Source organism: Alexandromys fortis, unplaced genomic scaffold (genome assembly GCF_014885135.2).
Source record: "Alexandromys fortis isolate MF-2015 unplaced genomic scaffold, M_Fortis_MF-2015_v1.1 scaffold_157, whole genome shotgun sequence".
NCBI lineage: Eukaryota > Metazoa > Chordata > Mammalia > Rodentia > Cricetidae > Alexandromys > Alexandromys fortis.
In genome coordinates this window covers 611442-634173 of record NW_026068041.1, presented here as the reverse complement: position 1 = coordinate 634173, position 22732 = coordinate 611442, and the positions used below count along the sequence as shown (strand labels likewise).

Sequence of the window (22732 nt, the reverse complement as noted above, 5' to 3'; positions counted from 1 at the left end):
TTCCTCTTTTGTTTATTTATTTACTTTTTTAACGTTAAAAATTCAAATATTTAATCAAATACTTTATTTTATTGAGGTAGGGTTTCTAAGTAATCTGGCTGTATTGAAGCAATATATAGACCAGGTTGGTCTCAAACTCACAGATATTGGCCTCTCTCTGCCTCCTGAGTGCTGGGATTAAAGGCGTGCGCCACCACCGCCCGTCCTCAAATATTTTAAATTGTAAAAATTGAATTTATGGGGTCTAGAGAGACAGTTCAGTGGTGAAGGGCACTTACTACTTTTCAGGGGACCCAGTTTAGCTCTCAACACTCATATCTGGTGACTCATGCCTGCCTTTAACTCTAATTCCAGGGGATCTGATGCCTTCTTCTGGGCCTGTGACCATGTCAGAGGAGCAGCAGGTGGCAATGACTTCAGGAGATCAGCCCACCAGAATGCAAGGCACTAATGGATGAATCGCAGATAAGCAAGGTCCTGAGGGCTTCAGCTCCAGAATGTCCACAGATTTCAGTGTGCATCATAGCTAGAACAAAGCTTTAAACAATTGACTTCAGGTAACTAAAAAACAAAGAATTGGATGGCTAGTTAAGATAATTGGATTGGACTCTAAAATATGAAAAGTGAAACAAGTAACTTGTTTTTTTGGCAATTATAAAAATTGCTGCCTACGTAAATGGTTATGGCCAAATGGCTCCTGACTATAAGAAATATGAAAGATAAATGTTTAACTGTATGTGGGTTCTTGGAGATAATTTGTTTTTCACCTGTAATGTGTAAAATGTTTAATTATATAAGGAATAAGAAAAATATGTTGTTTGTTGTAATTTACCTGTATTCATTGTAATCATTCACTTAAGAAGCAAAATGAAACCACATTGTAACTTTTATAATGCTCAAAGCAAAATGTAACTACATTGTAACTTTTATATTGCTCTAAAGCTTCTGCAGGGGTATATAAACTGTGGGGTGGGGGTGAGGGATTAAGACAGGAAAGAAGGAAAACACCAGGAAGATGTAGAAGGAAGACATCAAGGCAGAAGAACAGAAGAGTAGAACAGGGACAAAAAGAATAATAAAGAAGAAACGTTTAGGGGGCTGGAGAGATGGCTCAGTGGTTAAGAGCATTGCCTGCTCTTTCAAAAAGGTCCTGAGTTCAATTCCCAGCAACCACATGGTGGCTCACAACCATCTGTAATGAGATCTGGTGCCCTCTTCTGGCCTGCAGGCATACACACAGACTATTATATACATAATAAAAAAATAAATATTAAAAAAAAGAAGAAACTTTTATTCCTCAGAAATTTGCATCGCATTCCCAGTCTCTCTGACCTGCAGCAGCCTGGATGCTCTGCACTTCTGGTCTCCTGGGACACCTGCACATGCATGGGACTGTTGCAGAATATTTGTTTAACTATCCGAAGATGTGTAGCATTTATTTAACTATGTAAAGATGTGTTGCTTTTTTACCTAGCCTGCCTAAGGCACCTGATTGGTCTAATAAAATGCTAAATGGCTGATAGAGAGGGAGGAGGTGTAGGCGGGACTTCTGGGCAGGGAGAATAAATAGGAGGAGGAATTTAGGCTTGGTGAAGGAAGAAAAAGATAGTAAGGAACAGACAGACAGACATGGAGGAAGCAAAAGAGTAGGAAATACAGAATAAAAGAAAGGTTTAAAAAACTACAAGGGCTGGAGAGATGACTCAGAGGTTAAGAGCATTGCCTGCTCTTCCAAAGGTCCTGAGTTCAATTGCCAGCAACCACATGGTGGCTCACAACCATCTGTAATGAGGTTTGGTGCCCTCTTCTGGCTCGCAGGCATACACACAGACAGAATATTGTATATGTAATAAGTAAATACATTTAAAAAACCTACAAGGCAAAATGTAGATAAATAGAAACAGGTTAAATTAAGTTAAAAGAGCTAGTGAAACAAACCTAAGCTAAGACCGAGCATTCATAATTAATAATAAGTCTCTATGTCTCTTTTGGGAGCTGGTTGATGGCCCAAAGAAAATGCCAACTACATGGTGCACATGAGCTTCTGCAGGCACACACCTGAACATAAAGAAAGAAACAAATCTTATTAAAGAAGTGAGTTCATGGACTGGAGAGATGGCTCAGTGATTCTGAGCATGCACAGCTCTGACAGAGAATCTGCATTTGGTTGCCAGCACCCAAGTTGGGAAGCTCACAAGTACCTGTGACTCCAACTTCAGGGAGCACCTACACTTATTTGCACACACCCACACCCACCTCTATTGATTGTTGGAGTTTTCCGTGGTTCTGATGATTAGACATGGAAGTACAAAGAACCCTCCCAGGGACTGTTTCAGACACACCTGAGTTCATTTCTCTCTGTAATGGAGATCAGTTACTCTTGGCTCAAATGGGTGATGGTTAATATTGTCAACACGGCAGGCTCTGGAACCATCTTAGAGGACAAACCTCTGAGCAGGTCTGTGAGGGAGTTTTGATTGAGTTAATCAAGGAGAGAAGCTCCCTCCTGTATGTGAGTGGCACCATTTCATGAGCTGGCGTCCCAGACAGAGGCAAAACGAGAAGGAGAAGGGAAAACAAGCGCCAGCATTCATCTCTCTGCTTCCTGACTATCTTAGTTAGGGTTTCTTTGGCTGTGAAGAGGCACTGTGACCACAGCAACTCTTATAAAGGAAGACATTTCATTGGGGCTCACAGTTCAGAGCTTTAGCCCACTATCATGGTGGGACATGGTAGTGTGCAGGCAGACATGGTGCTGGAGAAGCAGCTGAGAGTCCTACATCTTGCAGACAACAGGAAGTAGACTGTTACACTGAAGTAAGCTTGAGCAAAAGAGACCTGAACCCCACAGTGACACACTTCCTCCAACAAGGACACACCTCCTCATGGTGCCACTCCTTTTGGGGTGGGGTCATTTCTTTTCAAGCCATCACACTGACGTAGTCACAGAGTGATCAGCTGCCTCATGTTCCTGCGGCCTTGCCTTCCCCACCACGTGATGTGGGATTTCCCTCTGTATGCTGTGGTTACCACTAATGAATAAAGAAACTGCCTTGGCCTGTTGATAGTGCAAAACTTAGGTAGGTGGGGAAAACTAAATGGCATGCTGGGAAAAAGGAGGCAGAGTCAGAGAGAAGCCATGTAGCCCCACCGGAGACAGACGCCAGAACTTTATCTGGTAAGTCACAGCCACATGGCGATACGCAGATTACTAGAAATGGGTTAAATTAAGATATAAGAGTTAGTCAATAAGAAGTTAGAGCTAATGAGCCAAGCAGTGTTTTAAATAATATAGTTTCCATGTGGTTATTTTGGTTCTGGGCAGCTGGGACGAACAAGCGGCCTCCTCCAACAAATGGGCTGTAGCTGAAAACAGAAAACTAAAGCCTTTTCCTCAAGCTTCTCTTGTCGACATCTAAAAAGTAACTAATACAAAAAAACACAAGAAGCCCTACAGGTTGGTGGTAGTCCCGGCATCTGGGCGAGTGAGCTGGATCTGTGTTCTACAGAAATCTCCTTCCTCAGAGACCATGACCTCTAAACCCGCAGAGGTCAGAGCTGGGATAGCAAGCATTCTGAGGGAGGATGATGGCAGTTTGGGGGGGGGGGTCACCAACACCTCCATCCATGAATTCCTGGACTCTTGTTCTGGTGCCGGGAGAAAGCCTATCTTGTGTTGGTGTCTAAACAGAAGCATTACCCTCACACAGGGCCTCCTGACTTCACACATTCTGGGCCTTATGCTCGAAGGGCTTTGTCCTGGAGACACGGATGAGTAGGGTCTAGGATGGAAAAGTGGTAGGAAGTGAGACCTGAGGCTGGAGACAGGAGCCATGGCAGATGAGAGACACAGCAGAGATACCAGACTGAGAACGATCATGTGCCTAAGAGACAGGAAAGAAGAAAGTGCACCATGTTTCTTTATCACAAGGCCAGAATGGCTATGCATAAATCTAAAAATGGGGTCTAAAGAGACAGTGTCAACACTAGTAGCCACCAAAAATAAGTCGGTGGAAGAGGGTCAGCCCTCTGGCGTGGCCCTGGCCTTCTCTCGCATGGCACCCCTCCTGGGAACTCTTGCATCTGATTGTCATTGGCTGGTTCTAGGAGACTTTTAGTGGACCCTGTATAACTTGGCTAAAACTGTTTATAGATAAATCTCTCCGATCCCTGTATATCCTTAGAACCACCATCCTTACTTGAGGTTAACATGGAATGTGTTTCTGGATAGTTCAGGTTCTTAGCCTCACCTCCCAGCCCAGAGCAGAAGGTGAGAGAGGGTTGAACAGCGCACAACTCGAGCTCTGGTGAACATCAATGTAGATTTCCAAGAACCAAGCCTGTGGAGGCATGGCCTCTGTCTCAAGGCTGGCGTGTTTATAGAGGCAGAGAGCCCCTGGGCTGTTAGAACCTGTCACCTGTTGGGAGGTAGCATCTGGTGCTGTCTGTGGTCCTAAGAGAGGCTGGGGGTCTCTGGACCCATCATTCCCCCTTCCAGTAGGGCAGGGGACTCATCCAGAATTAAGAAATCAGGCATGCGGCAAAGCGAGGTGTAGAGGGAGGATGGAAAGGTAGGCTGTGGGGCTGGGGAGATGGTTAAGAGCACTAGCTGCTCTTCCAGAGGTCCTGAGTTCAATTCCCAAGCAAGTACATACTGGCTCACAGCCATCCATAATGAGATCTGGTGCCCTCTTTTTGCCTGCAGGCATATATGAAGGCAGAACATTGTATATATAATAAATTTATATTAATATATTATATATACTTATAAATTTATTAGAGTTATATATTATATAATTATTGTTATATAATAAATAAATCTTAAGAAAGGGAAGAAAAAGCAGTCTGCATCCTTGAGAAAACTGCTTAGGCCTTTCTTGGAAAAAGAAAGTGGGGCTTTTCTTTTGGCCTCCATTTGCAAAATTTTACAGTTGTCAAGGCCTCTGATGATTCAGGAAGCTCTTGGTTTCACCATACAATTCCCATTCTGGGAGGTTAATAGAAGCCATGGAAGGGGATGGAGACCCCGGATCTCAAATATATGGGTATTAGGGCCCATGTGAGATTCCTTTAGTGCCTTGCCTGTGAATACATGGGATTTTCAGTGAGTATTAGCTGCCATCGTATACACAAGGTTTTCAATGAGTGTTTGTTAGCTGTGTGGACAGGATATTGTGCGTAAGACAAAGACTCTCCACTAAGTCCTCAGAATAAGGTTTAGCTTCGCTGCTGCCTGTGGAGAGGGTAGAAAAACTGCCTGGCGGCTGGGAGGAGGCGGAAACTTTTTTTTTCTTATTCTCAATAAAAAAAAATATTAAAAAAAAAAAAAGAAAAACTGCCTGGCACAGTCTACGATGTTTCAAGAACTTGCTCATAGTATTTTTTACTTAATCCTTATGGAAGATTTATTACAGATTTCTCAATCAAGAATCAGGTTCAGTGGAGGCTGGAGAGAGGACTCGGGGGTTGAGAGCACTTGCTGCTCTTGCAGAAGATCCAGGCTCAGTTCTCAGCACCCACATGGTGGCTCAGCACTGCCTGTAAGTCTAGTTCCAAGGAACATAATACCCTCCTTCTACCTTATGTGGACAAAAGAATCAGGTCCAAGACAGACATGGGGTGCATGCCTGTTACACCAGCACTTCAGAGATGGCGGCAAGAAGATCAGGAATTCATGGTCACTTGTGGATACACAAGTTTGAAACTAGCTTGGGATACACTGCCCCTGTTTCAAAGAAGGAAGGAAGAAGGAGGGAGGTGTTGTAGGAGACCGCTTGTTGTTCTCAGCTTCCCAGACCCGAAATAACCAAATAAAACTGTATTAATTAAATCACTTCTTGAGCTATTAGTTCTAGCTTCTTATTGGATAGCTCTTACATCTTAATTTAACCCATTTCTATTAATTTGAGTATCGCCACAAGGTTGTGGCTTTATCAGGTGTAGCGAGCTGCGTGGTGTCACACCTGATGGAGATGTATAATCAACTCCTGAGATGGCTAAGGCCTGACCTATGCTATGATCACGCAATGATTATCAGCTGCCTGCATGTGCGTGAACCTATGGGCAGTGCCCACCTGGCAGTTCGGGATTGGCAGCCCATGCCTACTTAAGGGCTGGGAGAGGTTTGCCCAGAGAGAGAGGGTAAAGAGAAGGAGAAGGAGATAGATTGCTGTGAATAAAGTCCTGAAAACTGCTGCAAGAAGAGCTCCGGCTGTTGCGTTTTCCTTGCTGGTCGAGGGTGGACGCGACAACCAGGTAAAGTTCCAGCGTCTGTCTCCAGTGGGGCTACATGGCTTCTCTCTGACTCTGTCTTCTTCCTACCAGCATTCAGTTTAGTTTTCCCCACCTACCTCTGTTCTTCCCTGCTATAGGTCCAAAGCAGTTTCTCTCTTCATTAATGGCAATCACAGCACACAGAGGAGACTCTCACATCACCTCCCCTTTTCTGTTTAAATAGAAAGGAAGGTTTTAACTTTAACATAGTAAAATTGCATATAACAAAATAGGCATCAAGCAAGAATTACAGTTACAACATTTATATCTTCTTTATATTTGATCATAACTAAGGAAAACTGTAACTACAATTATATGTTCTGCAACTCCATCAAAGACTCCACAAGGATATAATATTACCTAAGTAAACAGGAGGTGCATTGTAAGCAACTTCCAAAACTCTAGAATTGACAGAGACGTCTCACTGCCTGGACAGTCACCCAAAGTTCTTCTGTAACGTTGGGGCATCCATCTTCAACCTATAGGTCCATAGTATTTGGCAGATTTTTCTATGAAGCAGTAAATTTCAAAGACAGTTCTGCCTATATTGGCAATTTGTCAGTCACTTTCTTCTGTGTCCTGCAGAATGGCTGCAAACTCTTTCATGAAGCAGGAACCCCAAAGGACTGTCTCACCTTTAGGCAAGTTCAGCAGTCATTTCTCCCTGGGTCCTGCATGTCCAGCTCACACAGCATACCATCAAGCAGTCCAGGCAAGAGCGGTTCCTTGCTCAAATGGCTAACAAACTCCACGATGAGCCTCTTGGATGCTCACCTTCCTCTTGAAGTAGATTGCTGCTGCAAGGAGCAGGTGTGTCTCACTGTCATGAAAAGTCTTAAGTTCTTAAACATCTTAAATGACATATTTTGAAGGTCTTTGAAAGATTTGAAGAATCCCTATCCACCTGAAATATACCTCTGTACATCTAGAAAATCTAACACGACTACAAGCTTGACTATTGTAGATGACTATCTGCTAACCTATACTTCTTTTTTTAAAAATGTATTATGTAGGGGGCTGGAGACATGGCTCAGTGGTTAAGAGCATTGCCTGCTCTTCCAAAGATCCTGAGTTCAATTCCCAGCAAACACATGGTGGCTCACAACCATCTGTAATGAGATCTGGTGCTCTCTTCTGGCCTACAGACACACACACAGACAGATTATTGTATACATAATAAATAAATAAATATTTTTAAAAAATGTATTATGTATATAGTGTTCTGGGCACCAAATCTCATTATAGATGGGTGTGAGCCATCATGTGGTTGCTGGGAATTAAACTCAGGACCTCCGGAACAGCAGTCAGTTCTTTTAACCTCTGAGCCATCTCTCCAGCCCTAACCTATATTTCTTAATTATATTATATATATTACAAAAATGTACTCTTTTTATTTTTGAGACAGGGTTTCTCTGTGGCTTTGGAGCCTGTCCTGGAACTAGCTCTTGTAGACCAGGCTGGCCTCGAACTCACAGAGATCCGCCTGCCTCTGCCCCCAGAGTGCTGGGATTAAAGGCGTGCGCCACCACTACCTGGCCAAAAATAAAGTCTTTAATTAGTGAAAGAATTCAAATTCAAGCCTTACCTAATGCTTACTGTCCTTCCTTGCGGGTCTAAATGCTAGACCTAGTGACTGTGGCAACTATCTCATTGATGTTCCAAAAGGATCTGCTCCTTGCCGTTCCTTCCTGCTACTTTCTTCGACATTTCAGCTGCAATAAGCAGATTTAAGCAGCTTTTGGAAAGCTGCTCACTACCACCAGAGTATCTCCTGCCTCACTCCTCTGTAGCTGAAGTTCTTGCTGCTGCCTTCTCGTTCTTTACTTACGCTGACTTGTCCAAACACAAAGGCTGTGAAGTCCTGTCTTTGAGGGTTTCCCTTGATCCGGAGCTTAAAAAGCACAACTTAGGTCCTGTAAAGCTGGTTAAGTCGCTCTCGTGGCTTACTTTCCCACACTGTTCACAAAGGCTAACCTTGTACAACTTATAAACGGGTCACACACGGATTTCTCCTGATTACAGGTTGTAAACATCAACTTACTTAAGATGTTTCACTACTATACTTGTTCCGGAATATAAAAAGTTGGTTAACAATGTAATCGGCCTCATGACGTTAAGGATACTGCCAAGGTTGCGTCAACAATTTCACAAACAAAACCAGGAAATGTGAGGTGGCTCCCCGATCCTTTCCATCTTCGTTATACGAATAAAAGGACTCGAGACAATTTAGCCCAGTTTTAATATTTCCTAGGCATTTTGACTAGGTACCCAGGTTTAAACTCTGAACATTGACAGTGCCCATCTATATAACCACACTTTGTTATGAAAGATGTAACCATTTTCTAACATGAGCCTATTTTCTCCACGGCTTATGCACATAGGCCCATTAACAACTGGAATGTTGTCTGCTACATTTATTGGTTTGTGAGTGTTTTCTGGAAAAACTGCAGTATTTGTGAGGACTAAAGTTCCATACCAGCATTGCATGCACCCAGATATTAATAATACGCAGAGGCACAGAATTAGAGCACAAGAGAGCGTATTTGAACACCAGCCTGCCCCATTCCCCTTTTTATTGCTTGTTTTGCTTATACTTCAAAAACCAAGTAAAATTTTGAATTCCGCGTTCAACTGCCAAAGACAGCAGCAGAGCACTTACTCGGGGCTTGGATGAAGTTAAGCACGAGCTGGCGCAACAGTAGACATTTTCCAAACGACCTTAGTATCTAGAACTCTTCCCAGCCAGGGTCTCTGAACAAACACCAACATGTTTTAGGATGAAATATATACAAAGAATAACCGTGTGCTCTTTGGGGATTTAAGCGTTCAGGACTCTCCAGATTTGAACTCAAGATCTTTGGGAAGTAAGGTGGCTCACACTAAGCAACTGTGCTACATTTTCTGCTGCTTTGTTTTGGACAATGATGCCTTAACTGTCCTTGGCTTCATCACCCAGCAACATGTATAGGGTATAAACGGGAAAGCATGCCAGCCAGTTAGGGGTTCAAACAAGAGATTTTTATTCCTCGGTTCTGAAAAATTGTGTGTGGGGGAAAGTAAACCAAGGAAAGGGACTAGATCAGTGTGCTTTGGGGTTCAAAACTTGAAAAGCAGGAGAAACCAGGTACCCACCAGTTTGCTCAGACACAGCAGACTTAGTGGTCCTGTATTAGAACTGTTGAACTGGGAGATGAAGTACATTCACCACCTTTTAGTAGAGGGCAGTATAAACACTTTACATCCTAAACTGTGGGCAGCAGTTTTCAATGTGATCAAGGTAAACGAGGAATGGAGATATTCTTAACATGGCTAGGACTCAATAAATCTAACATACTAAAATCATTACATTTTTGAAAGAAAATGCACAAAACCAAATAGGAACTTTTGAGATCTTTTCCATTTGAAAGTAATCTTAATGCTACTGAATCACAAATATGCTATTTTTATTGTCCAGTCCTAATGATCTAAAGCACACATTGCAAACATACAAATATCTATTCTCTCCACATGTCATCGTGGTCAACATGTTTATCATGGGTTTGGAAATGGGGAGAATAGATTCCCCTGAAATTGCAAGTCAGTGGTGCTTCTTTACAGTTAACTTTAGCAAAATTCATACAAAATAGTAATTAACAATGATCTCCTTTACTTGTTAACTCACAAGGAAACACCTTCAAAACTGTATTTTCGTCAAAGTTTCTGTATTAAAATGTAGAAAAACTGAACTACACAAATATCGAAAAGTTAAAAAAAATTCTTAATTTTTTTATTCCTGGTACCACTACCACAATTTACAGGGCAATATACCTGATGTAATGAAAAGAAAAAGACAAGCTACAACAGACGCAAGTCCTCAGGAAAGCACATCTAATTGGCACTGCATTGCATGAATCAGCAGCTGCACCTTCTGCAGACGGTGGCTGTGGCTGTCCTGGACTAGAGGGCCTCCTGTTTAAGCTGCGGTAACTTTTCTGACTGTGGATCATCGCTCCTTCTGTGGCAGATTTTTACAATTCCTCTAATGCATTTAGGACGACTGTCTCAAAGTAACCTGCAGATTCCTGGCAACTCCTCGCTCGCTCTCTCCTGCTAAGAACTGTAGCCCTTTTTCTGCTGTTTTTTTTTTTTAAACCGTCTGCTATCATATCCACCACTTCCACCACCAGATCCATAGCCACCACCATAGGGACTGCCTGAGCTTCTTCCACCAAAACTGCCCCCCTTTGATGGGTCCATAATTTGATTGCTGTTGTCCACTATAATTTCCAAAGTCATTATAGTTCCCACCACCATAGTTACCTCCACCAAAATTTCCTCCTTCGTTGTAACCGTCATATCCTCCTCCTCCACCACCACCATATCCACCACCTTGGTTTCCATAGCCTGGTCCTCCACCACCATAGCCTCCTTTGCTGATGTAACCAGAACCACCACCACAGTTGCCTCCATCACCTCCAAATCCATTATACCAACCATCACCACCTCCATAACTACCTCCGCTGCCACCACCTCCACCACCATAGCTTCCTCTTCCACCAAAGTTTCTACCATGACCAAAATTACCTCCACCATCTCCAAAGTCCCCTCCACGACCCATAAAATTGCTAGATCCACCTCTGTGACCTCTCTGTGATACAACAGACTGCATCTCTTGTTTAGAAAGGACCTTTTTCACTTCACAATTATGCCCATTAATAGTGTGGTGTTTCTGAACAAGAATTTTACCAACTGTGTCATGATCATCAAAAGTTACAAAAGCAGATCCTCTCTTTTTCCCACTCTGCCTGGCTTCCATAACTTCTATGGCTTCAATCTTGCCATACTTTTCAAAGTAGTCTCTCCGGTTATACTTTTCTGTATCCTCTTTAACACCACCAACGAAGATTTTCTTCACTGTTAAACGGGCATCAGGCTTTACAGAATCCTCTCTGGAAAAGGCTCTCTTTGGTTCCACTACCCGCCCATCAACCTTGTGTGGCCAAGCACACATTGCAGCATCCTCCTCTTCAACACAAGAGTGGGTCACGAAACCAAAGCCCCTGGAACGTTTTGCTTGGGGATCTCTCATTACCACACAGTCTGTAAGTGTGCCCCATTTCTCAAAATGCTCTCTTAAGCTATCATCTGTGGTTTCAAAGCTCAGACCACCAATAAGCAGTTTCTTCAACTGCTCTGGTTTCTTTGGATCATGACCCTTCTCCTCCTGGCAGCAGCAGCGATGACCAGAGTGAGGCTGGGGGTGACCAGGCGGTGGTTTTACCTTCATTGTGAGACCTTAATTATACATTTTTAAATAAGCTGCACAAACAGAAAACCTTAATCAAGAGCAGAAATATACATATAACAAAATTGACCTTAAATTTGTATCAATAAACCAACAGCCATACCAATGAACATCTCTATAGCATACCCCCTTTAAATGTAAACAAACATTTATAAACAATATTTTGGAATATTGGCATAGTTTTTCTTTTTTTAAAATATTTTATTATTTATTATGTACACAATATTCTGTCTGTGTGTATGCCTGCAAGCCAGAAGACTCCATTACAGATGGTTGTGAGCCACCATGTGGTTGCTGGGAATTGAACTCAGGACCTTTAGAAGAGCAGGCAACGCTCTTAACCTCTGAGCCATCTCTCCAGCCCTGGCATAGTTTTTCCAAAATGCTTTCTGCTTTTTGTTGGGCAAAGTATTTTTGAGGGTGTTCACAGCAACTTTTCTGGGCTTCTTGGTCCATCAAGCCACATTAGCCTGAAATTAATCCACAGGTTCTCTTCTTTTGTGGAAATAAAAGAAGAAACTCTTTTCCAAAGCAACATATCCTAAAGCCCAAATTTCGAAGACAAGAGATATGTTGGTTTAGCTTAGTAGCCTATACAATGAAATGTCTCTCTGTACTTAGCTCCTGCACAGTCAAAAATTCAAAGAAAACACAATAATATATACATAACCCAGACTCTCTGTGTATATTCCATCTTTATGTGGCTTATTTTTCTTACTCTATTACTTTTTCTACAAGTTTAATATTTATTTTATTATCTTTACCCCTTTAATCTATGACTGTATGTACTCTTTTATATTACTTTTATTGTCTCTTTACTCCTTTTCTTCTCTCTCTCAAGCCTACGCACATTTTTAAATACACTGTGTCTTATTTAGAGGTCTTTTATGCCTGAATCTGTCCTTATTGCATATCTGTAATCTTCTTTTTTGTTTGTTTGTTTGAGGTATTTATTTATTTATTTATTTGAGGCAGGTTTCTCTGTAGCTTTGGAGCCTATCCTGGAACTAGCTCTTGTAGACCAGGCTGGCCTCGAACTCACAAAGATCTGCCTTCCTCTGCCTCCCAAGTGCTGGGATTAAAGGTGTGCGCACCACCACTCGGCCCAGGATGGCTTCTTAAAATGCTAAGCACTTCTTAAGAACCTAAGTGGCACCATTGCTAGGGCAAATACGGCCTTTCCTGCTTGCTCTGCCCAGTCCAACATGGCAGAGGTCCATTCACTGCCTCTGAGACTGTGGGTGGGAGCCATCCTCACCACCTCAACTCTGATAACCAGTTGGCCCATGCTGCCACCAAATGACTTGCAGCACGCTGCCCACAAACCCCATTTAAATGCCCAGCCTCCTGAAAGAGCCAGAGTTCATGCTAGCAGCACGCCCCAGAAAGCCACTGTTTCAAAACTGCATGGCTTTTTTTTCTGCTACCGCTGAATCAGGAAAAACCTCTCTTAAGAGAGCTGCTGCACACCACCAGCTGGAAATACAGCCAAACTTTGTTTTTTTTTTTTAGAGTCTAGAATTCTTTTCCAAGCTCTCTCAGGTTTTATGTGGATTTAGCTAGCACACGTTGGAACGCCAATCTGTTGTAGGAGGGTGCTTGTTGTTCTCAGCTTCCCAGACCCAATATAATCACACAGAAACTGTATTAATTAAATTACTGCTTGGCCTATTAGTTCCAGCTTCTTATTGGCTAATTTTGTTTTTCCTACCTACCTCTGTTCTGCCCTGCTATAGGTTCAAAGCAGTTTCTTTATTCATTAATATTAATCACAGCATACAGAGAGGAATCCTACATCAAGAAGGGAGGAAGGAGAAAGGAAAGAAGGAAGACAGGAGGGAGAAAGAGGAGGGGAGGGGAGGGAGGAGCTCATGGACATGAACCAGTGAGAGAGAGCCTGTTGCTGTTTGGTGCATCTGAGGCTCAAACCCAAGTCTTTCTCATCTCTAAGGTCACAAAGTCATCATTGCCTCCCTACATCTCAGTGGGCACTTGCTTTCTGTGACAGAGGAAGATGGACCTCGGACTGACAAACGTCTTGGTCAGAAGTCAAAATGTCAGAAAGAGGATCACACAGTCAGGATCTATTTTTAATTGGGGTATGGAACCAGAAGCTATAGGGCCAGGGTGGGGGAGGGGAAAGAGGGTGGACTCGGACCCCAGCAGGGCCCAGGGTTCTCCCCTGTCTCAGAGCCCCATTCATGGTTAGGTTCCAGGCAGCAAACGTGATGGATGACTTCCAACAACAGAAGTCGTTAGGGAAGCCAATAAAGACGTGACAGGTCTGGCAGGAACAAGAAACGGCTCAGGTGCAGTGCTAGGAGGGCCAAGAGAGAGCAGCTTCCTCCAGGCCATGGATGAATCAACCTGGCAGCCACCCAGCCTTCGATTGGCATCAGAGGTGCAGCCAGCGTGCACTCAGAGGATGCCTTCAAAGGTCATGGACCAATAAAAGCATTTACTGAGCCAGCATCCCTTGGTTTAATCACATGCCTCCCACGCTGGTGGGCAATGCATGCTTCCACGCTGATTGGAGCAGTAGTGGCAACCTGCCCCACACGAGCTGCTCCAGATTCCTTCTTAAGGAGATGCTCAACAGAGGAACACCTAGGAGATCACTGAGACCTGAGGCTGAGGGCACAATCGGGGTCAGGAACAGAATCCCTCTGCAAGCAATGAAAAGTGACTGAGGGGCAGATAGATTGAAAGACTCGAGGAGAGAGACCTTGACACAGAGTTGGATAGACAGACAGACAGAGGAGATGCCTCCATGAGGAAACCTCTGTGAGTGCTGGACATACAATTGGTGCAGGGGTCAGGCAAAATGACCGTCAGATGACACCTGGAGAGTGCTTACAGCTGGATACTTGCTGAGCAGTGCAGGGAACAGAAGAAGGATGGTTGAATGAGATAGAAATCTGTAGGGACGGCTTAAATGTGTGCATCTTGGGAGAGCATGCATCTCGGGAGAGCCTGCGTCTTGGGAGAGCGTGCGTCTTGGGAGAAGGGTCATCTTGGGGGAGTGTGCATCTGCAAGGGTCGTCTTAGCTGTGAGATCCTCGAAGCTTCTTCCCCTCAGCACAGCTCCACCACCAATCATTTCTCGGGCACTTCACTCACACACAGATCATCCATTTCTAGTTTTTTTTTTTATATCACACTTACCCATTCATTCATTCATTCATTCATTCATTTGTTTGTTTTGTTTATTGAGAGAGGGTTTCTCTGTGTAACCTTGGCTGTCCTGGAACTCACTCTATAGACCAGCCTCGACTCAGACTCACAGAGAGCCACCTGCCTCTGCCTCCCGAGTACTGGTCTTTAAGGCATGTGCCACCACCACCACCTGGCCCAGTAATGTTTCTAAATTAAAAGATGAGATGGTGTACACCATTAACCCCAGCGTTTGGAAAGCAGATCTTTGTGAGTTTGAGGCTAGCCTGGTCTACATAGCAAGTTACATGTCCACCGGAACTGTACAAGTGAGACCCTGCGCGTCTCAGAACAAAAGATGAAGCTGATGAGGTATGACGACACAAACCTATAATCCCAGCATTTGGGAAGTTGAGGCAGGAGGATCAGAAGCTGTAGTCCAGCCTGGACTACACAAAGAGATTGTCAAAAGAAAAGAAGAGAAGGAAAGGAGGGGAAAAGTAAAGCATCACATTAAAAAAAAAAAACAATTGAGTGTTTATGTGGGGGGGAGGGTACTATTGCCACATGAGTGCAGTGCCCACGGAGGCCAGAAGGGGGCATCAGATCTGCTAGAACTGGAGTTACAGGTGGTTGTTGAAGAACCAGCCTGGCTCTATCTTGAGCCTGGAAGCCATCTATTAGCAAAGTTAAACTAGCTTTGTTCCTATTTATGATTAAATCTCTGTTTTTTTGTCTTTGGGTTTTTGTTTGTTTGTTTTTTGAGACAGGGCTTCTCTGTGTTGTCCTGGCTGTCCTGGAACTGGCTCTGTAGAGCAGGCTGGCCTGCCCCTGCCTCCTGAGTGCTGGGATTAAAGATGTGTGTCCCCACCACCAGGCTAAATCTCTGACTGTCAAGGATTAAGCTATGCCCCACCTAGAACCCTAACTACAAATGATTCTGTTCCAGGAAATGGAGCCACGTGTCCCACTCAGGAGGGCATTACAACCAACTTGTTATCCTTATGATCGGCTTCTGTAACCCCACTTATTTGTCTACCAAACCCCCATTTGGGAACCCCCTACTTCTGAGCTAGAAAAAACTTATCTTCCCCATTACAAGGCCACTCTCTGAAACCTGCACTAGGGGGAGGTGGCCACCAGGCCTCCTTTGTTTTACTGTGCACAATAGAAAAGTTTGCTCCAATTTGGACACTTGGATTGGTGGTGGTCTTTTACTACTGTCTGGTAGGCTTAACTGTGAGCTGATTGCTTGTAGGTGCTGGAAACCGAACTCATGGCCTCTGCAAATGCAGTATGTGCTCTTAACAACTGAACCATTATCTTTCCAGCCCCTAAAACATCATTTCAGAAATTAATAATTGCTTTGTACCCATAGGCCTCGCTTCCTCCCTCCTTCCCTCCCTCCCTTCCTCCCTCCCTCCTTCCCTCCCTCCCTCCCTCCCTCCCTCTCTCCCTCCTTCAGACAACTGTGGACACTAATGAACGCCACTCTCAGCGACACTGTAATTGGGTCACAAGTGGGCACATGACCTATACTGGTCCAATCAATATCAAACTCATGTTTTTTCCCCTGGGAATTCTGGGGTGCAGCTCCTCTTCCTTGGTCTGGGATGGTGTGGGAGGGCTTGTCACCCACTGCTGCTGCAACCGGTTTCTACCAGCAGGAAGCTGGTCTGAAAAGAGGCCAGCACACCGAGGGCAGAGCCAAGGACCCGCAGCTTGCAGGAGCCAGAGCCTGACATCCCAGAGGCCCTCATTAGTTCCAGTTATCATCTGATCCCCTTGGAGCTGGGTTCCTGTCACCCCTGACTGAACACACACTGACCTGCCCCTACCTGCTTTTCTACGCAGCCTGCTGAAGCCCACGTTAAACTTTAGACACTGTCCATTTTTTTTTTTAAACGGTTGCTTGCTTCCTTTGACCAGAATCAAGGTCCAGAGATGTCACTGGTGCCCATTAACTCCTTTCTGTAAATAAAGCCACGGGAGGAACACAGGCCTTTGTTCCTAGAGCAGAGCCCGTCTTCCTGCTCACGCCGCTTTCACGCTGGCTCTGATCCCAAAGCTCCATTTCTGGCCCGTGACTCACAAAGTAAATCACCTATAAGTAAAAAACCTCTTATCATAACTTTGGCAGGAAAAACAAGATGGCAAGCCAGGCAACATTCTTCATGCGGGAGCCTCTGTGCCAAGGGCTGCTCTGCGCATGAGCAACGTTGGCCGCTTGCTCAAACGCTGCACGCATTTGCTCGTGTGTGCGCCAACCGTTTCCTATTCTGTGCGCTCCCAATGGGACACAGAGCCGCGTTCAACAGCCCCACCTGATCACGGAGCTCTGTCCCTGTCCTGGCTGGTTCCCAGCACAGTCTTCCTTCTTATCTTGGCAGCTGATTAATCGGCTAACATCTTGGGGAGGCTATGACTGTGCATTTGCTGAGAGGACAGTGGTGTCAAAGGATGCAGGGAGGGCTCTGTCTTCTGTCACCGCGCACCTTTAGGAACAAGATAAATGAACATGTTTAGGATTTCTCTATGTAACAGCTCTGTTTATCCTGGAATTCACTCTGCAGACCATGCTGGCCCCAAACTCACAGAGATCTGCCTCTCTCAGCCTCCAAAGTTCAGGGATTAAAAGCCCCACCACACGTGCCCCCCCCCCTTTTTTTGAGACAGGGTTTTCCTAAATAGCCCTGGCTGGCCTGGAACCCACTCTCACTCTGCCTCCCCAGTGTCAAGCTTACAGGCGTTTGCTGCTACACTTGTTTCCTTTGGGAACACTTGGCCTCACCAGTCGGAAGGAGAGTCTGTCCTGAGCTCAGACTCACCCTGCCCCAGCCCCAGTCCGCAATTCTACCACAGGAAACACCAGCACCTTCTCATCAGAGTCAATGATAGCAGGGCTCTGAGGAGGCAGCAGGCGAACCTGGTCCTTCCCCTCCTCCCTGGGCTCTAAAATCCCAGTTTTGCAGGGGCTTGCCTCCCCGCCCCCAGCCCTGTTGGTCATCTCATGATCCTGGCTATTAAGGCCAATAGGTGAGGGATGGGTGCAGGCTGAAGGGTGGGTGTTGGTAGCAGGGGTGGAAGCTGTTTGAGATGGTGAACCAGGGGAGCTAGTGTGAAACCCCCGCCAGCTTCGGCCCCATGCAGGGCAACCTCGGGATAGTGCAGGACGGCCACTGCTTTGCCATCGTCCCTCTCCCCCCCCCAGGTTAGAGAAGACCCGAGAGTTCATCTCCTAGCCAGCATCCTCTTACAGGGGTGGTACCTTCCTTGACATCGAGTGCAGGCCCGGACATAGTTGGTGTTCCAGAGTGTTGGCAAGAGTCCAGGACACTGGTGGGAGCTGGTGCTGCCAGCTGGGGCTGTTTAGGGAGCTGAGCAGCTGCTGCGCCTTCCTCATCACCAAAGTTTAATTCACTGCTAGGGACCAAGCCCTGCTTCCTGCATGCAAGGCAAGGATGCTACTAACTGGGTCACATCCCCAGAGAGACTAACCAGTCCTGTTTTAAAAGGCCTTATCCAGGTCAGGCATTGCTTCATGGAGCATGCTTTAATCCCAGCACTTGAGAGGCAGAGGCAGATGGATGTTTGTGAGTTCAAGGCCAGCCTGGTCTGTTGAGCAAGTTCCAAGATAGCCAGGGCTACACAAAGAAACTCTGTCTCAAAAAAACCAAAACCAAACAAAACAAAACACAAAAATACAAAACAAAGAAGAAAGGCATTATTTTCATGCTTATTCTGGGGAAATAAGTTGGTTTGTTTGTTTATTTTAATGCGTGTCTTTGTGTCTGTGTGTGTAGAAGGCAGAGGACAAACTTGAGTGTTGATCCTCCAGAGCCTCCTACCTTTGTCTTGAGACAAGCTCGCAGGCCAGGAACTTCACCACAAAGAACAGACCCACTGGCCCCCAAGCTTCTCTGGCCCTAACTTCCATTTTGCCAATCCCTGGAATTCCCACCCCTGGATTTTATGCAGGCTCTGGGGATCTGAACTCAGGTCTTCAGGCTTGCAAGACAAGCTCTTTACCAGCTAACCTCTCCAGCCCTTAAATAGAAAATGTCTTCATGGCTTCAGACTGTCTTGCCTCAAGGCTTCAATAGTCATGTATTCACGCCTAGAGGAGAAAGGATTGCTGGTCCGGCAAATGAACCGTTCAGTGAGCCCTCCTTGAACTTGCAATGCTGACTCATGGCTGCATACATTAAACCATTACTGAAGGGCCTGCTTGTGTTAGAGCACGCGTTTCCAGTCTTATACTCATCCTGGAGGACTGTTTGTTCATTATGTTTGCAGGCCCCTTCTGGGCCTGCGTGGGGCCATTTTCTCATTAGCCCTTTTTATTTTATGCCATTGTCGTATGTGTCTGCATGCACCCTTGGGCATACAGAGAGGTCAGGGGACGCGTGGAAATCAGTCTAATCCTGGGAGTATGAGAGACTGGTGCTGACCCCTCCGGCTTGGCGGCAAGCACCTTTATCTGCTGAGCCCTCTTGCTGAGCCTTAGGCTGGGGTTTCATTGTTACATTTAAAGAACTCTCTGGTAACACTGTTTCCCACTTTTGTAAGTCAGAGATACAAGGTAACACAGGGCGACCAGGCGCACTCAAAAACAAAACCGGGCCGTAACCTGAGAGCAGTTCTCTGTCAGCCAGAATCTCTCTCATTCCTTTCTAGACAAGGTGTCTCTTCTCAGTGGTAGCCTTTAAGATTTTATTTTTGCATAGTGGCTCACAACTTTAATCCCAGCACTGAGGGAAAGGAGCAGAAGGCAGGCAGATCTCTGTGAGTTCAAGACCAAGCAGAGCTACATAGTAAGACTCTGTTTTTTCTGCCTTTTCAGGTCTATGACATGTTTAGATATGTTTGAGTGCCTGAGTCGGGGAGAAGTAGAGGCAGATGTAAAAGCAACCAAATCTTTGTGGGAGGGAGGAATCTTCCTGGATTTCTAGACCGTGGATGTTCTGTTCTCTGGTTCCCCTCCCTCTGTTGTTGTTTTGTGAGGCAGGGTCTCACTTAACCCTGACTGACCTCAGTCACTATGGTGGGTTGGCCTCGAACTCACAAAGATCCCCTAGTGCCCAGATTAAAGGCCTGTGCCACCTGGCCAGCCCCCTTTCCCCTCCATTCTTAGCTAAAGATTTTCATCAGCTAGGGGGAGGCTGGTGATAGCTGATACTTGGCGAATGATTTTTTGTGCCTGAGCTAGGACCCTGATGCTAACTTCTACCAGGCTCAGGATGTAACGGTGATCTAGACGCGCACAGCAGCCAATTCTCTCCTTTTTCCTTGCCTAATTTATCAGGGCAGACATTCAGAGAATTTGACTGCACCTGGAGGCAGACAGAGGCATTGCTTGTCGGAACCCCTCCCTTCTCTCCCTCTTTTGAGTACAGGATGGAGTCAGATTTTCCATCTTTAAGGTTCGCTCTGGTCGTGTGACTTACTTTGACCAATTAGATATGAGGGTAGGTGACGTCACTTCCATGCAGAAGCTTTAAGAGCTAGAGCAATCAGCATCCCTACGTGTTGCATCCTTCCTGAGTGCAGTCGCGGGATGGAACTCCCCGCCCCAGGAATGAATACTAAGCATAAATAGGAAAGGGTTTCCTAGAGTCCAACCCCTAAAATCTAAGCGTGCTCGGTTTCTTACAGCATGACGTAACCTCTGCTGGCCCAAAAGAAAAGCCACACGTCCAGAACCAGACGCGCGTGACAAGCAATCTCTCTCTCTCTCTCTCTCTCTCTCTCTCTCTCTCTCTCTCTCTCTCTCTTTCTCTCACAGCCTGAACCTGTAATCTCGCATCCTGAGCCCGGGCCCTTCCAATCGTTCCCGCGCGGGATCTAGACGCTCCCCTTTCTCGAGCCAGCCTTGCCTTTGCTCCTTATCAATCACGCACTATATATAAGGAATATTCTCGGTTTTGGTATAGATTCGTAGCTTGCAAAACCATCCAATCGCAATCTTTTAACACTAGAGATATCGCTGGCCAAATGATCTAAGTGGTTTAAAACGCCAAGATTCAGGTGCTGTTCAGAGCTCTGCGGTGCATAGCGCCGCCCCAAGTCTGAATCTGCACAACTGGGTCCAAGAATTGTCAGATCGGTGAAGGTGGTGGCTGGGAATGCAGTGCCCCGGGCCCGGGCGCCCCCTGCAGGCGGCAGCTGGAGAAGCAGCGGGGGCGGGGCGGCAGAAGGACCCGCCCCGGCGTCCCAGCTGGAGACTGCGCAGCTGCAGGAAGGGTGCAGCGGCCGCATCCTAAGCTAGACTGACCTCGGAGAGGGAGTTGACCCTTCAGCGCAACCAACGGAAAATCAGGGGGTGGCCTGGGCGGAGTAGAGTGGACCAAACAAACCTACAATCTCGAGGGTGTTTCCAGTCTTCGGAGCTGTGGGATGGGAGGAAGAAACAAGGTCCCACGTATCCCGTGCGTCTTGTACAGAAAGAACAAGCAAGCTAGGTTGTTTCCCAGGAATGCATCCCAGAACTCCCACATGGCGAGGCGGGTAGTATCCAGGACAAGCGAAGCGGCTGGGAGGCCTGTGGTCAGCATCGGAATGACCCTGAAAGCCGAAATCCTTGTAGATCAATTAATGATAGGTAGATAATGTGGATGATCGATGGATGATCAAGAAATAGTTTATTATAGATAGGTGATAACTAGATGGTGATTGGTGATGTATAGCTGAATGAATGGATGAAAGATAATATATAAATGATAGATCAATGTATAGATTTTAGGTAGATACATACGCTTTTGTGCAAGATGACAGACACCTGTAATTCCAGTTTGAGGCTGAGGCAGGAGGACCTCAAATTCAAAGTTAGCCTGAGCTGCCTTAAAACACTACAGCAAGCCGGGCGGTGGTGGCGCACGCCTTTAATCCCAGCACTTGAGAGGCAGAGGCAGGCGGATCTCTGTGCATCGAGGCCAGCCTGGTCTACAAGAGCTAGTTCCAGGACAGCTAGGTTTGTCTGTTTTATGTACTCTGGTTCCCATCTCCTCACTATGTCCCCGTGTGTATGCAAATGACCTCCTGCCCTCAACCCCTCTCCCATTACACATTACTGTGTAGTGGGTTTTTTTGTTTTGTTTTGTTTTGTTTTAATGGCAGCTTCTAATAATCAGATCTTCTTACCTAAGCTGTCATGTGCTTCACTATCTGAACCCACTGCAAGATCGCTGGGGGTGTGACTAAATTGGTAGAACACTTGCCTAGCGTTCACGGGGCCCTGGGTTTGATCTCCAGTATCATATAAACTGAGTGTGGCTTAACTTAATTTCACAAACTCATGGGACTGTGGGCTGGAGACAAAATGGACCTCCTCTTCTGTGGCAGCTGGGGAAGGATGGCCTTGCTATGTCGTACATGGAACCTGTTCAGAGAACTAGTTCAAGTCGGCGCCCCTGGACCCGTGTAAACATGAATAGGCATCACCAAGTAGAATAAGGCAGGGTGATAGGTGTAGGCCCTGATGTTTGGTGAGTCACATAGCTCTCTGTGATTCTGTTCTACTGTGTAAGCGAGGGTGTTGCGGAAATTACCTTAACTAGGCAAAGATGTGTTACATCTGTTTCTGCTGCATTGGTTTAAGCAAAGATGTGCTACATTGGTTTATGCTGTGTTTGTGGACCTCGATAAAGATGTGTTGCATTTGCTTTACCTCGCCTGCCTAAGGCACCGATAAAAAGCTGAACACGTAACTCAGGCTGACTCTGAATTTGAGGTCCCCCTGCCTCAGCCTGAGCTGGAATTACAGGGGTGTGCCACCTTACACAGAAGCAAATGGAATCATCTACCCAGCATATATACATTTATTTGTCTAATAAAGAGCTGGATAGCTAGGCAATAGAAAGATGGGCGGGGGCCGGGCGGTGGTGGCGCACGCCTTTAATCCCAGCACTCGGGAGGCAGAGGCAGGTGGATCTCTGTGAGTTCGAGACCAGCCTGGTCTACAAGAGCTAGTTCCAGGACAGGCTCCAAAACCACAGAGAAACCCTGTCTCGAAAAACCAAAAAA

At 45.7% G+C, this 22732-nt stretch overlaps 1 protein-coding gene across 1 annotated transcript; it reads right to left on the bottom strand.

The window, feature by feature from the left end:
- Positions 1-10154: 10154 nt before the first annotated feature.
- On the bottom strand, positions 10155-11632 carry LOC126515736 (heterogeneous nuclear ribonucleoprotein A3-like). Its single transcript, XM_050165612.1, is given in 2 exon segments — positions 10155-10497; positions 10499-11632. Coding segments are annotated over 2 exon segments (1176 nt in total). The 5' UTR covers positions 11540-11632; the 3' UTR covers positions 10155-10362.
- Between the last annotated feature and the right edge of the window lie 11100 nt (positions 11633-22732).